Raw genomic sequence first — 15455 nt, 5'->3', positions numbered from 1 at the left:
TTCACTGTACTGTGGTGAATGAAAGTTGACAAGGCATAGAAGTGTCTGTAAAATGGTGTAAAAGCAAGAGTGGGTATAAATGAAAAATGATGATCAGTACTACAGGGATCATCCTGCAAAACCAACTACTGGATGGTAAATCTCATAATTTGCAGAAGACTTACAGAACAAGGTGCACTGCTTCTACTTGGGCAACTGTGCCACCAGTCCCATCAATGTGGATATGCTATTTTCTAGCATGGATGGTTTTGAGACTGTGCAAAGTAGAAGGAAAGAGTTTACCTCACCTGCACTGCTAAGGTTCAGAGAGCATGATGGCATACACCCAGAAGCAAATAATAAGAAAATGTAGGGAGAAGGGTAATATCATGGTGATAGTGATTAGTCAGAAAGGAATAAGACAAAAATGATATGTTACTTTAGTCTAAGGAAGTGAAATCTTTGATTGGAATGTATATTGCAAAGAGAGGTTGAACACTGATGATAGAGGTATGTTTATAGTTAAAAAAATGCGATAGTGTCCAGTGAGATTAGAACAGGTGGTGCAGCTGGACTGTTGTGCATACTTATTGCCTGAAGAGCTGAAGAAAAGTGAAATTTATACAAATTCAGAATGCAAAATAATTTGGGTGGATTAAACATGGTTATTTGATGCTTTTACAGGCACCCTGTCTCACAGCAGTAGTAGTGGCAAAATGTTTGAGGGAAAACTTGTAAAATATTTCATGTTAATTTCCTAGTCATGTTACAGTTTTAAGTGGAGATTTCTTCTGACCAGCTATAGATTTGGGTGAATCAAGTGATTAGGGTGGATAGGAGGGACAGGGAAACATGTGGAGTTGTTCCAGATGCCTTATCTAAAAATTATCGCAGAACTGCATTGTAGAGGTGACAGCTTAGACCTGATAGTGACTGACAGACACGAACTGTTTGACTCTGCATATTAGTGACTATAAGGCCATTACAGTATTGCTGAATAAGGCTGTAAAGAGGAATATGAGGAAAAGAAGGAAGATCTTTCTGCAGAGCAAGAGCAGAAAGAAACATGCTTCACCATACCTGACAGGACAACATGAAAGTTTCATCCCCAGCACTGATAATGATGAGCATCAGTGGACAAAGTTAAAAAGCATTCTATAATATACTTTAGAGAGGTATGTGTCAAGCAAAATTGTGTGGGGATGGAAAAGACCCATAATGGTTCAACAGCTGTGCTAGAAAACGGTTACGAAATCAAAGAGTGATGCACTGCAGATTTAAATGCAGCCAAAGCCTTGCAGATAAACAAAAACTAAACAAAACCAAAAGTGCAGTCTTGCCACAAGTTCTGAAAATCAGGGAAATTCTGACATGTCTCGTTTCTGTCTCAGTAGATGAAATGGTTTGTTTACTGAGATGTTGTGCATTGTTGCTGGCTGGGTGCAGCTGAGTATGTGCGCTGCTTCCCTACTCCCTCATCCTTACTGCTTCTCCCCTTTCTACCGCTCCCCTCAGCTTGTAGTCAGTGCTGCCACCACTTCTTGCTGCTAGCTTAGCAGCTGCTGACAAGAGGCAGGGAGGTGTGAGGAGCAGTTTGTTTCGATCTGATTCCCAGAGACTGTTGCCACGGGGGCCGGAGACGGTGGTCGTGTGTGAGCAAGTTGTCTGAGTAGCTGTGTGAATATGTGTGTGCTTTTGTTTTCCAACAAAGGCTATGGCCAAAAATTTAGTTTTGTGTGTGTGTGTGTGTGTGTGTGTGTGTTAGCTGGCCACATGAGTGGAGTTCCCCGATGGGCCAAAAGTGCAGGCCGTTTTTGATGATCTGAAGCCCATTGTTTATTGTTTCCCATTCATGTGCAATCACTGCCCATTGTATCTAGTCTCACTGATCGGGCCACAGGCCAAGTCTGTCTGTGTGTGGCATAATGCGGCAGATTTTCATGGTTTATCCATGGACCCAGGACTGCAGTGCTCCTCGGCAGGCCAGAGGCCACGGGCAATGGATTTCAGGAATTTCGACTGTCTCACCACAAGTTCATTGTACAGTGCCACATTTTATAGTCATTTTATTTATTCTAGTACATTTTGGCATTTTGAAAGTAGTTTTAAGTATTAGAAAGTATGCTTGATAAGAAGGAGTAAACTGTGGCAGCCTGTGGCAATTTGTGAGGTATGTTCTCATGTATTTCCTGAAAGAAAAATCACACAGTACTTCTAATATAATAGACATATCACAGTGGGCAATATCTGACAACAACAAACATAGTAGAATCTACATTTTTTTGGCAGTCACCTATAGTGTTGGTTTACACAACTCTTCCCCACCTTATACACTTCTTTCAAGAGACCTACCATTTTGTGAGTTATTTGTGAAATCAGTGAAGGTAACGACTCCAAGAAAATGCATGTTTTTGTCACCAGATGTGTTTAGTTTTATTGAAATAAAATAACATTAGTGGTCTTAATAAAACATATATACCACCTGGCTTGCTTTCTCCATCTAAAAACAGTTCATTACAAAACACGTTGATGTTAGTACTCAAGATTTTTGCTCACACATTTAGAAATACAGAAGTCCTTGTCACTTGTCAACTTATGTCTTCACTTACGCTTTAGATCTCAAAATTTGTCAAAAAAAAAAAAAAAAAAAAAAAAAAAATCCTGAAACTTCTCTGGAAATCATTCACTTGGGGCAAATTGTGGCAACCCTGAATTGGCGTAGGGAGAGTCATGCATGAAGTGTTCAACTAATTCAAAAGCGAAATTCTGTCTGCTGACTCGACAGAAAATCTTAAGTTGTTTTGGTCTTAATGTTAAAGCCATCTCTCCAGGCACTGAGAGATCATAAGGGTATTGTAATGGAGATTGACACAGAAAAGGCTGAAGTACTGAGTCCCTTCTCAACAATATTTCATAGAAGAAGATCGCACTGTAATACCTCCTTTAAATTGTCACATGAACTATGGAATGGCTGATATCGAAATAAGTGACGATGGTATAGAAAAGCAACTGAAGTCACTCAGCAGAAGAAAGGCCACTGGGTGTGATAGGATACCAATACGATTGTACCTAGAGTATGTCAGATAACTCTCCCTCCTCCTAGCAGCAGTGTACCGTACATCTGTGGAGGAGTGAAGTGTTCCTGATAACTGGAAAAAGGCACCGGTCATTGCCATTTTCAAGAATGGTCATCAAACAGATGCTCAAAACGATAGGCCTATATCTCTGGTCTTGGTGAGCTGTAGAATTTTGGATTATGTTGTATGCTCACACGTTATGACATTCTGGAGACTGGAAACAACCTGTGTGGGGAATCAACAAGTTTGTAGCAAACAGAACACAGCATGTTATTCTCAATGGAGCAAAGTCTTGAGACATAAGTGATTTCAGGTGTACCCCCAAGGGACTGTTCTAGGTCCATTACTTTTCACAATTTACATAAATGACATAGTAGACAACATAGGAAGTACCTGTAGGCCTTTCATGGACGGTGCTGCTGTATGCAGAGAAATTGCAATCCTAGAAAATTGTAGTGAAATACAGGCCCTGCAGAGGACCGAGGATTAGTGCAGGGAGTGGCATTTGACCCTAAATATAAACAAATGTTTCATATTTCATGTACATGGACAGAAAGACCCATTATCGCATGATAACATAGTTGCAAAATGATCACTGGAGGGGGCTACTCCCATAAAATATCTAGTAGTGCGTGTACGGTGCGATTTGAGATGGAACAACCACATAAAGCTAATCGCAGAAAATGCAGACACCAGGCTCATTCATTGGAAGCATCATCAGGAGGTGGCATCCACCAGTAAAAGAGGTAGGTTACAAAGCCCTTATTCGGCCAATATTTGAATATTGCTCATGAGTATGGGTTCCGTACCAGTTACAGTTGATACAGAAAATAAAGATCATCCAAAGAAGAGCAGTACATTTCATTAGAAGTTCATTTAGTAACCACTAAAGTGTCACAGAGATGATCAGTGAACAACAGTGGCAGATGCTGCAAGAGAGGTGTTCTATATCACAGTGTAGTTAATTGTTAAAATTCTGAGTGTGTACATTTCTAGAAGAGTCCATAAATATATTGGTTTCCCCTCTGTATATCTTATTAAAAGACTATAAAGAGAAAATTAGAAAGATCCAAGTCCACACAGAGGCTTACCAGCAATCTTTCTTCTGCAGAACATTCTTGACTGCAACAAGGAAAGGGGAAGTGAAAGTGGTACACAAAGTAAGTTGGCTTGTGAAGTATAGATGTAGACAAGCCGTGTGCAGTTGTTTACTGGCTTATAGTGGTAATTATTAAAACACAAAGCATGAGATGGTGTACAGGTAGTCATTAGAGAGAACTGGACACAGAAAGCTCATAAGTACTAAATTAAAAATACACACATTTAACTTAATGGCTATAGGAACTTAGTCTAGAGGAGGAGAGTGGAACAGTTAATAAACAGGTACAGAAATAGGCAAATATCTAAAACAAGGAAGAGGCAACCACTCACCTGTAGTGAAATGGTGTGTGGAGCACAGTAATGTGTAACAGAAAACAGCAATCACACTAGCTCCTGAAGCTTGCCTAATTATAATGTTCTTTTAAATGTGTGTCTTCTGCTGCCACTTGGTGAGTAGATTTTTTTTATCTATCCAATTACATTATGTTGCCAAAATTGATTGTTTTCATTGTTATAAACAATGCTTATGTATTTAGGTTGTTCACGTTGCTCTGTAGGATTTCTTGTCAACAATTTTAACCCTATCCCTTCATGAGCTGATAGATGTAAAATGTCTGATTCAAACTTACCTGGTAAAATAAACAAACAAATAAAAAAATATCTATGTGCTTCGACTAAGTAGAGTACTCATATAAAATCTGTATGGGTTTCTGCTGCATTGTTGCTCCATAAATTTATTATCTCGTACTGTCTAGGTTGTCTTATATTTGTAGACTTGATCCATATTCTTCTTAATGCAGTTATCAATAATTTTTGTAGGACGTTTGTGCTACAAGCTCAGATCAACAGCAGCATCCTCAGGTTAGTGATTCTGCCGAAAGCCACAAGCAGATGCCTGAGGCGAAGGATAATGACAAGAAGGAATCAGGGATGCCAGATGCAATGACACCTGATGAAGCAGAACATCTTCTCAGTACTAAGTGAGTTTCTTCTTCAGTCTGAAAGCAATTCTTACACTGTTTTCCCCTTTGAACATGAAATTTATGTTTACAGATACTACCAAGAAGCTAGACTTCTGTCATTGTTGTTCTGTAGCTCATTTCCTTTTACATATAATTCATTTTCCCTAGACTGTCGTGGAATGTGAAGGACCTTAAATAACTTCTGCTTTTTCAAAAAACATCAAAAAAGAAAAAAATAGATGTAATCTGCCTGCTTAACCTAATTAATTTCCCAAAACACATGTGGCCTTCAGTATTTTCAGCAAATTTTAATCATGGCATAGTAGTTTGATAATTATTAATATATACTTGGGTTATTGGACTAGCGCTCTTCTCAATTATTTTGTGATTTCCATTGTTTGTATGTCCTTTCAGAACTGTTACGTAACATTTGAAATTTAACATAGTAAATCCCAAATTTTACATTTATGGTGTGCAAGAAGCCTGATATTTAGGACATATTTCTAAGAAGAAGTAAAGTATCAGTATGACCATATAGCTAATATTTTTATTCTGCGACCATTGATCATGTGAAATTTGGACAGTGTGGTCCATGTTGGTACCAAGTCTCTCTCAACTTCCAGATTCTGTTTGATTAAACTACTATTAACTGATTAGTGAAATCATTCTCAACCATAAAATATCTAGTACAGAGGTTTCCTTCGGGGCGGGGGTAATTATCCCTTAGTGTTAAAATGTAATTTTCTGATGAGTAAAAACAAAAGGATTCAATTGGGTTTCAGTGATGAAAACAAATTTTTAAAGGGTCATTACTATTATCACTATTTTCTAAGACTCAAAACACTAAGATACCCTTTTTTCCCCCAGTGCATGAGGCAATGTGTTTGAAATTACAGCTTATGACATGAATGTTTGAATGTCTTCCTAATCTAGACCATTCACTACAGTCGTAAGTTGCACCTTGCACCTATAACAGTAAAAATGGTGTGCGCATGCACCCACCCCCCGCCCCCCCCCTCCCAAACACACAAAAAAAAACACACACACACACACACACACACACACACACACACACACACACACACACACCCGCGCGCGCGGAAATACCTTCTCAGAGTTTTAGGCAGTTTCTGCAATAGGCTAGAAATTGTGTCATTACGCACTTAGCAACAACACAACAGTAACTATGTGATGGCTAGTACACTGCTGTAGGGCCTACACATACATCTTGTGTGGCATAAAGCATAGAGAAGTTGGGAAGGTCTTCTGATAGTTTTTCCCATATGCCGTCCCCAAATGTGCTACAAAAATGACAGTACGTTACCTACCATTGCCTCGCAGTGTAAAGTGGCTTGCAGAGTAATCTATTTGTGCCTTATAGATCGACTCGAGTCTCTTATTAGCAGGCACCCCTTTGTCTTCTTCTCTTCCAAGATCTTAGAGGCTCTCCTGCTCACTGCACATCAATTGCGGAAGCAGTATGCTGCAGAGAATGGCTAAGACTTGGTGTTTATATATTGCTTCCAGAATGAATCGGGCTTCAGATACAGGAGGACTGTGAGTCAGATCCTCTGATTTAGGTTTCCCTGTAAATCAGTTAAAGCAAATAATGAAACAGTTCCTTTTCAAATGAGATGGCTAATTTCCTTCCCCATCCTACCACAGTCTCACATTGTGCTCCTTCCTTATTGACCTCGTCACTGATGGGATGTTAAACCTTAATATCCCTTCCTTCTGTCCTTCAGCATGAAATTAGGCGGTGCCGAAAAACTTTGAATTGTGGTGTGAGGCACACTCGAGGTGTAGAGTATTGACTCGACTTGCTACATGATTGAACATTATTTCTAATTTTACTGACAAGAAAATTTGCCTGAGAAAACTATAAAACTACAAAGAGGTACTATGGCTTCCAATAATTTACCTTCAGGAAGTGAAATAACTTTGCGTTCTGCCTTACGGCAAGTCTCGTCATGGGGGAAGCCTCGTCAGAGAGGTCCACTGCATAAGTGTCTAGGGAATGATTCCAGTGGTGGTTTCCCGTTGCCTTCCATTGGTGATTATGAAATGATAATGAGGACAACACAACATCCAGTCCCTGAGCAGAGAAAATCTCCAACACAGCCGGGAATCGAACCCGGGCCCCTTGGCGTGACGGACTGCCAAGCTGACCACTCAGCTATCGCGGCGAATGAAGTGAAATAACAGTACTGCTAATACATACATTTCAAAAATGGCAACACTGTTTGTAGCTTTTGAAACAATTAGTACATCCCCCACATAGGAAAGGGGGTTAGTTTGGGGAAGGTTTGAAAGGAAAATGTGGTCATTGTGAGCTCAGGATGAACAGGTGGTGATGTCTTGTGCTGGTGGAGGCACAGTGACAACACTGCCCAGGTAAACAGTGTCAAAAATATTTATTAATAAGTACATGAATGATGGTCTCCTTCATGGAGTAAGTGTATTGTATGCAAATGAAAGTTCATTAGGTTTGGGGAGTCCTAACAAGGAACACAAGATGGTGGAACCCCAAAGTGAGCAACAAGCAGGTTTACGTCCAGATTCACCTGGAATGTTCTGGAATGGAGGCAACAGTTAGTCTAAGCTGGTGTAAGGACAAAGTCTGAAGCAGTAAATTCAGTGTCATAAGCTTCATTGAGATTAGAAGTTAAACACTGCACAGCGACTGTCAGATGGTGGTTCCTAGGGATAGGTCTGATGGATGGGCCGCAGATGCAGTCGGCACTTGGCCCAGAGGGCTTGAAAGAATGACTGGTTAGGTAGCTGAGACCGAACTGCCGATCTGTGCTTGAGCACTGGCCTAAATACTGTCGTGCCACACGGAGACGGTGTGAGCTGCTGGCAGGCACGTGATATGGTGTAGGAAAGTAGTGCCTGTCACTGCAGCACTGTGATCGTAGAAGTGTGCTTTGCTTGCAGAGGAATTGACACTCTTGTGGTGGCTGCCAGTGACTCTGTGGATGACAAATCGGCGTGTTGTGGTTGTTGCCTGTTAGGAAAATTTACCAACATGCGAGACAAGTGCAGATCACTGCCTTTCGCAGCAGATGGTGCTTGAAGTGGGGCCACCCGCAAGACGCAAGTGTGTTGCAGTTTTGCGGATTGTTGTCTTGTTGGAGGGGCACAGCAGGTGTCATTGTCTCATGCTGAACAGGCAGACCACTCTCATTCTCAGGTGTGAGTGACCTAATTTCACTTTCCAGCCCTCCACATACGCGCTTTCCTACCTGAGGAGGGCATTAACATTTTCAAATGGAAAAGTGTCATTATTTTTAAATGTATGTGTTGGTAGCACTGTTATTCCACCTTGTCCAGCCATTCAGTTTTTTTTTTGCACGTTTTAAGATGCACATTTTCTAAAATTTCAGTTCTCTTTCTGAGATAATTTTTATTTCAAAGTCCTCCAGAAATTAGTGTTGAAATAAAAATAAAGAAATGTAAAATTTGGGATTAGTTGTGTGAAAATTACGTGAGAAGTCTGATTCTAACAAAAGATCTTGTGCTAACAATTAAGGTATTTGCATGAACTACAAGAGGGTCATACAAACTTTACTTGGTTTCTGGTAAGCTGATGCATGACATAGACAAGCTTTCTTTGCTGTTAGTGCACATAGTCCACTATCTAACACATTTTTATCTGTATTTATTTTAATCTTTTGCAGTTCTGAATCACATAATAAAGCTGATTTATTCAAGTAATCTACAGAATTTGAGAGTAGTTATTTGACTGTTGTTCTCTGTGTGACTCTCTCTCTCTCTCTCTCTCTCTCTCTCTCTCTCTCTCTCTCTCTCTCTCTGACACACACACACACACACACACACACACACACACACACACACACACACACACTTCTTTCTGAATATAGAAGCAAAACTTCTGTAAGAATATCTCCAAAATTAAGAAAATAATTTAATAAAGATACGTATCTCAGGCACAGGTATGAACAAAGATGAAAGAAACTTTACATATGAGTATCAGAACCAGATGTTTCTTTATTCAGAAAAAGAGAGGAAAGTGTTAAAGAAAAAAGAAATTAAGTAGAAAAATTTCCCTACACACGTCACGCTCCAGGACAAGGTAAGAGATACCAGGGTGGCTTTGTTACTTAACACTTGAATATTTGATGTTCAGTTCACAGTATATTACTTCTGGACTCAGTCACTTGTGCAACGTCTCTGTCAGGTGTAGTCTCTCTCAAGACATTAAAATACTTGTTAATAATCTAGTTCATAAAAATGGAAGAAAAAGAATTGTATGCAATTAGAAATAAATTTTTGTATACATGTGTATTTCAAGATGTTTGAGAAGACTGCATATAAAAGTAGTGGTAACGCACAACCTCAACATAATTTCTTGTCAGGTCCAGTTTAGCCTCAGTAAAGAAGGATAAATGGAAAATGTTGTTTATTCTGTTGTGTGCGATGCACCTGCAGACTTTGATGTTCTAAGAAACCGAAGGAAAAAATGATGAAATAAAATGTTTCTGATTCCTTCAACACTATCCTCTTTTTGCAGGTGGAAGGAACCTTTTGTTCAATAAACTAGCTGCTGCCCCCACTCCACCCATTTTGCCTTCTCGCCCAAATCCAAGTTTTATCTGCTACTGCATGATAACACCACCGCTGTGAAACATTGTAACTCTGTCACCTTTTTCATTCACACAGAGAAATGACCGGATTTGCAAAAGTAATCTGCTAGGGCAGACACTGCTCTTGTTATGTGGTTCAGGCATGCATCTTGTGTACTGCTTGCCAACTCACTAATATGCTGTTCTTATTTTCTTGCTTTCACACATTCCTCAAACATGAAGAATTCTGGAAAAGAAAATTCGGTGAGTATTTTAATGCATACATTTATACTAAAACAAATATTTATTTGCAATGGTGTATTCGTTGACACCATCCACGTAATAAAATACATGCAGATGGTAATCTGTAACAAATTTTAATGGGAGGGGACCAAAAGAATAGTAACTTAAAGAGGATGATGCCTTTTGTCATTTTTATTACTTGGGATTGCTCACTGTACAGTTTGTATTAAAATTGTTATCTGGAAATCATGTCTGCAAAATATTTGTTAGTGAATTTGAAGATTAAGGATACTGCTAATGGGTTGTTGTACAGGACAGCCTAGACAGTGGTTTCTGAGTCACCAGGCATTAAATCTGTGGAAGCGAACACCACCATTGTATATCACTCCCAGTTTTCTCTGATTGTGTGCTGTGAAGCAATATGTTGTGCACAAAAATATTGCAGGTGCCAGGTAAATGCAAAGTGCTTTTGGTATCTCACATAGATAATGCCCACTAAATAAAAAAATGACAGCTTTATTGCAGTGTTCAGACATTAAGGTTTTTATAATTAAAATGCACAAACAACATTGAAAATATTTTGTAATTAGTTTTCTCTTTCATGTTTGTAGCCAAAAATTTTGTTCGTTGACTAATGTTTCCACTTAAAGTAGGAATTTTTTTTTAACTACATGGAGTTTCCACTCAAAGTAGCTTACTGTTCTCATGCCATAGTCTGCAAACTTTCCCATTTCCCTGTAGAGAACTGGTTCGGTGTTCATGCTTCATCACCTTGTACTCATCTCCAAAGACAGAGTGGTAAAAAAAAAATCTAGTAACACATAATTATTTAATTTCAGAGAAGCCATCCAGTTTTCATCAGTTTGGAGGTACTTCTCATTAAAGTAAAAAATCTGCTCTTGCTTCATAGCTTAGAAGCAGACAAAGAACTATTTGTAAAAATATGTCCTATATAGACTGACTAACCAAAAACAATTTGACATTTTTTAAAGAAAAATGTTACAGGATTGTAAAATGCAAGTCACTAAATATAAATTTAATTCCAGAAATACCTAGTGTAACCAAAAATATTTGAAAAGCTCTTGCTGACAGATGCTGGTAAATGAGGAGGCAGACATGTGGTTTTCTCAGCTTGTACTCTGTGGCATTATACATCATTCTACAGTAATATTGTTAGTTTCTTGACAATGGTTAAAAACTAATAATTGTGTGAAGGTAATATAAAGTGCTACCAATCAGTTTGTTGACACCTTGCTCAAATTTTATTCGTGAGATTTCTTCAGATTAATTTTCCCTAGTGTGCTACTGCATGCCCAAAAATGAAAGATTTTGCAGTTTTAATATGGTTGCCCAAAATATGAAAAAATTTTTTAATATTAATACTGCGAATGGTTTACCTTTACTCCTTCCATTTCTGGTATTCCACTGAGGAGTTTACATTACCATAGGAAAAAATGACTCATGAGAACTAACTCAAAGAACAACAAATGGCCACACATACTTTTTGTAATACAGAAATAAAAATTCCATTAATAAAATTGTGAAATTCACAAAAACGTGGGTGGGCAAGCAATTATTTCAGGAGTCACCTGTTTCAATACCACACACACACACACACACACACACACACACACACACACACACACACACACACACACGACTAAACTCCGAGCTATTGGGACTATAGGGTTCTTCTGGGAAGAAAGGAGAAAATTTGCACCTCCATTCTTTGGTACCAGAATTATGAAATTATCTTTTTGAAGTCTGGAGGTATTTTGTCTGACTCTCCTGTTCTGCATACCAAGTAGAACAGTCTTAATACTTCTGAGGAAATGTTCTCTTCCCCAGGTGTCTTGTTTTGATTTAGGTCTTTGAGTGCTCAGTCAAATTTTTCTTGTATAATCAAATCACCTGAGTCGTCATCGTCGTTGTCGTCATCGTCATCAATTTTCTCTTAATTTTCCACAATATTATCTTAGATTCTTGCCTAAACGTAACATGAACAAAAAATTCACCATAAAATTAATGTAATTAATTGACCATGCACTTTCACAAACCACTTGCTGCTCAACTTAGGGCATAGCATCCATAATAGGTTAAAACTGTGGGCTTCAAAATGCAAACAAGCAAGTAAGTACCATCTGAAAATCAGTTTTGTTAGTGGTGCACCTGTAAAGACTGAAAGCAGATTCATGACGAACTAAGGTGATATAAGTTAAATTTCATATATGTACCGTTAAAACAACATTTTTTCAGTTTATTGTTACTGTACAAGTACTAAAATAAGTGAAGGTACAAAGATGATTAAGTTATGTATCCATGAAATCAGAAACGAGTAGCCCTTTTTCTTCGTCTTCTTTTCCTCTTTTCTTTCGTTTTATTTTTTTCCTTTTCTTGCCATTTACTATTATACTGGATGCATCAGTTTAAAAAGATGAAACAGGAGAATAAATCAATCCAGTCATTTCTTTGGCTTCATGACTAACCAGTTTTGTGTTGTTAGGTTACAATGCTCCACTGCCTATTTCATCTCTCTGTCTTTTGGCTTTAAAGTTACTATCATCTCTGACTCATTACAGACAAGAAGGTTTGCTGTCAGATGAGGAGGCCCAGGAAGTGGTGCGATTACTTTCTCCGACGGATGACAAAGACCGTGAAGACCCAGAGTGGCTGGCAGATGTGCTGTCAGTCACAAGTGACTCCACGGCCCAGGAATCAACACTTGATTACAGGTATGCACACTGCTTACAGTTGTTCATTTTATCTGGAGGTGAGGTCTTGATTGTGAAATACTTGTAAAATATTAAAACTTCTTTCAAGCACACTGTGACTTATGAATTTTATATTGTTGAGCCATATTTTAGTATTTTACTGGTGCACCCATCTGTTTAAAAAGACTAGTGCATGTGTCTGATAAATCTGATTGTTTACAAAAAATTACAATACCAACAGTAACATAGATGAGAGGAACTTTACTTGAGAGGTAAATGTGTGCCTGATAATGATATGAACAGCCTCATTTGTCACATCATGTATGTGGAGATTGTTTATATTTACAATAAAGTTTTCACTAGTATGAGACTGGTGACAAATTTACTTAACTGGCTGGATGTCTTTTTTAACACTTTTCATTGATTTGCTGATGAAAATCCTTATCTTCATAATATTTAGTCCCATCTACCACATATGGCAGATAAATTGCAGCACTTGTCTGTAACATAGGATTCGTCTATTTTGTTCCTGTTAGTTTATTTGTGTTCAATTTATTGCTACATATTTTGTATCATTCCTAATTTAGCAGGAGTTGTTTCATCCCTGTAGTTGTCAGTCCCTCCCTCACTCCACTTCAACTTGGTTGCCTCTTTATTCCACATCATAGAGGACTTGTGGAGAACTGTATTTGGTGTTTAAGAAAGAGACTTATTAACATGCAACCGAAACTGTGTTCTCCTTGTGCCTGGCAACTGCGTTCATTCATTGGTCTCCTTATAAAACTCTGCATGCCTCATTGCAGACTCTCATTTGTTACTGAAACTGACTTTTCCTTTTCTTCATGAAATTTAAGTTAATTTATAATTGTTGCTGTTGGTATATTACATAACAGTGTAATAGTTCGCTCATTATTCATCAACAGTGCTTTTGCTAGTAAAACACTTGTAAAGCTAGAAAGCTCTTTTCAGCTTATGTATTGGCTGCCCCAGTATTTCTTTCTTGACCACAAAGAACACCACAACATGTGAAAGTGTAATGTAATTATCATATTACATTTTGATGAATTTCTTCATTCAGATTCCTTATCAGTTGTTACAATAGTTACAGATTTTTCATAGTACACTTCTGTAAACTGACTAGAAGGAGAAGAGGAAGCAGAATGAAACTTCAGATTGTGAGAGCACGTGATGTTTCCCATGAAGCTGATATATCTTCTCCTGAGCCAAGTAGGCCCGCAACTGTTGTCGATGCACTCCAGTAACCATCAGTTACATCACACAGACAGCTAGAGATGTACCATTTGTGGATGAGCATTGTCCTGTTGAAAAATGGCACTGTCACTTGAGAGTTAATGTACAAGGATGCAGAATGTTAGAGATGTACCATTGTGCAATCAGGGTTCCCTCAGTCTCTACCAGTCGTGCTTGAAGTCATACCTCATGGCTTCCCATGTCAGAACACCAGGTGTAACACTGCCGTGCTTTTTCAAAACACTGGAAGAATGGAAACTTTCCTCAGGTTGCTACCCTACTGGCTGACAGCAGTCATCCTGGGTAGTGCAGAACTGTGATTCTTCACCGAACTCGGTGTAAGGCGATTCATCAGCTGTCCACGTTTCCTGGTCATGGCACACCTCCAAATGCAGATCTTTGTGCTGTGGTGTTAAAGGCAGCCTGCACATGAGGTGGTTATTCCCTGGTCCAACTGCTGTTAGTTTCCAACTAAAGGTGCAGGATAACACAGAACGTTGCAGGTAGCCCATTACTTGTTTCCGAATGGCGGGCACAGATGTGAAGGGGTTACAATGTGCTCGGTGCACAATTAGATCTACCCTTGATCTGACCAGATGTGGTCGATTGTAACCTTGCCAATGAGTGTGGCTGCCCCTGCATTCCCATGCAGCAGTGTGTCGGTTGCATCCAAATGCCCCACAAATCTGGATATTGCACAATTTGATCAGCTGGTCAAATGGAGACCAACATCAAGGCCCCTTTCAAACCTTTGTCAGGTGCTGGTAATGCTGTCTTAAGAGTATGTGTTATCTCAGCGTCCTTCAGTGATTACTCAGTATTGACACTGTTCACGCCCCTCACATACCCTACCAGGCATAACAACACTAAACAAAAACAACACTAATGCACTCTGATGGCTGTTCTAACTGATGGCTGTTCTAACTGTCTTAGAGAACTGCAACTCAAATCACCGACTCTGTGTATGAGTACGAAGTTACACTGACATAAACCATTCCCTTTTTTCCCTGGCAGATAGGTGTTAAGTTTTGTAGTTTTGAAAGATAGTTGTTGAGTAGGGAAATACTTAACACAACATCCCATTGTTTATCTTAAATGTTCATTCATTTTATAATTAATTATCTATTTACAGTTCTTGCCTCGGAGGTCAGCACAGGTCTCGCAGTGATACCAGTGTAACGATGGAAGACTCGATGACGTCGAGTCACATTGGGTCCCAATCAGGCTCTGAGTCTGGTTTGTTGGGCTCTGTAAGCAGTCTGAATGATGTTGATGTAGTTGAAGCAAATGACTTGGATTACAAGCCAGCGCCTGGGAAAGTGGTGAGTAAAAGTATAAGAGAGTTTTGAAGGTTAGAACCCATATTTTTGATGGATTCTTTATAGCTACTACAGCAACCCGGTGAGAGAGTCCAGAATGCGTTTAAGCAGATGAAAACTGTAATACTTGTTTCTGTTTTCCCATTAGTCTATGTTTGTGGAAATTGCATAACATCTGTATCATATCACCTGAGTTGCTTGATAAATGACCTACTTTGTACAGTAA

General features: G+C 39.0%; 1 protein-coding gene across 1 annotated transcript in view; it reads left to right on the top strand.

Annotated features, from left to right (window-relative positions):
- Positions 1 to 15455, top strand: part of LOC126474300 (uncharacterized) — a 175845-nt gene that overhangs the window by 47572 nt on the left and 112818 nt on the right. The window contains exons 9-12 of the mRNA XM_050101766.1: positions 4977 to 5137; positions 9949 to 9969; positions 12528 to 12680; positions 15043 to 15232. Of these exons, the coding sequence (XP_049957723.1) occupies positions 4977 to 5137; positions 9949 to 9969; positions 12528 to 12680; positions 15043 to 15232 (525 nt within the window). The remainder of the gene's footprint in view (positions 1 to 4976; positions 5138 to 9948; positions 9970 to 12527; positions 12681 to 15042; positions 15233 to 15455) is intronic.

This window comes from Schistocerca serialis, chromosome 4 (genome assembly GCF_023864345.2).
Source record: "Schistocerca serialis cubense isolate TAMUIC-IGC-003099 chromosome 4, iqSchSeri2.2, whole genome shotgun sequence".
Taxonomy (NCBI): Eukaryota; Metazoa; Arthropoda; class Insecta; order Orthoptera; family Acrididae; genus Schistocerca; species Schistocerca serialis.
The sequence above is the reverse complement of the archived record's forward strand: the minus strand, read 5'-3'. Positions and strand labels throughout refer to the sequence as shown.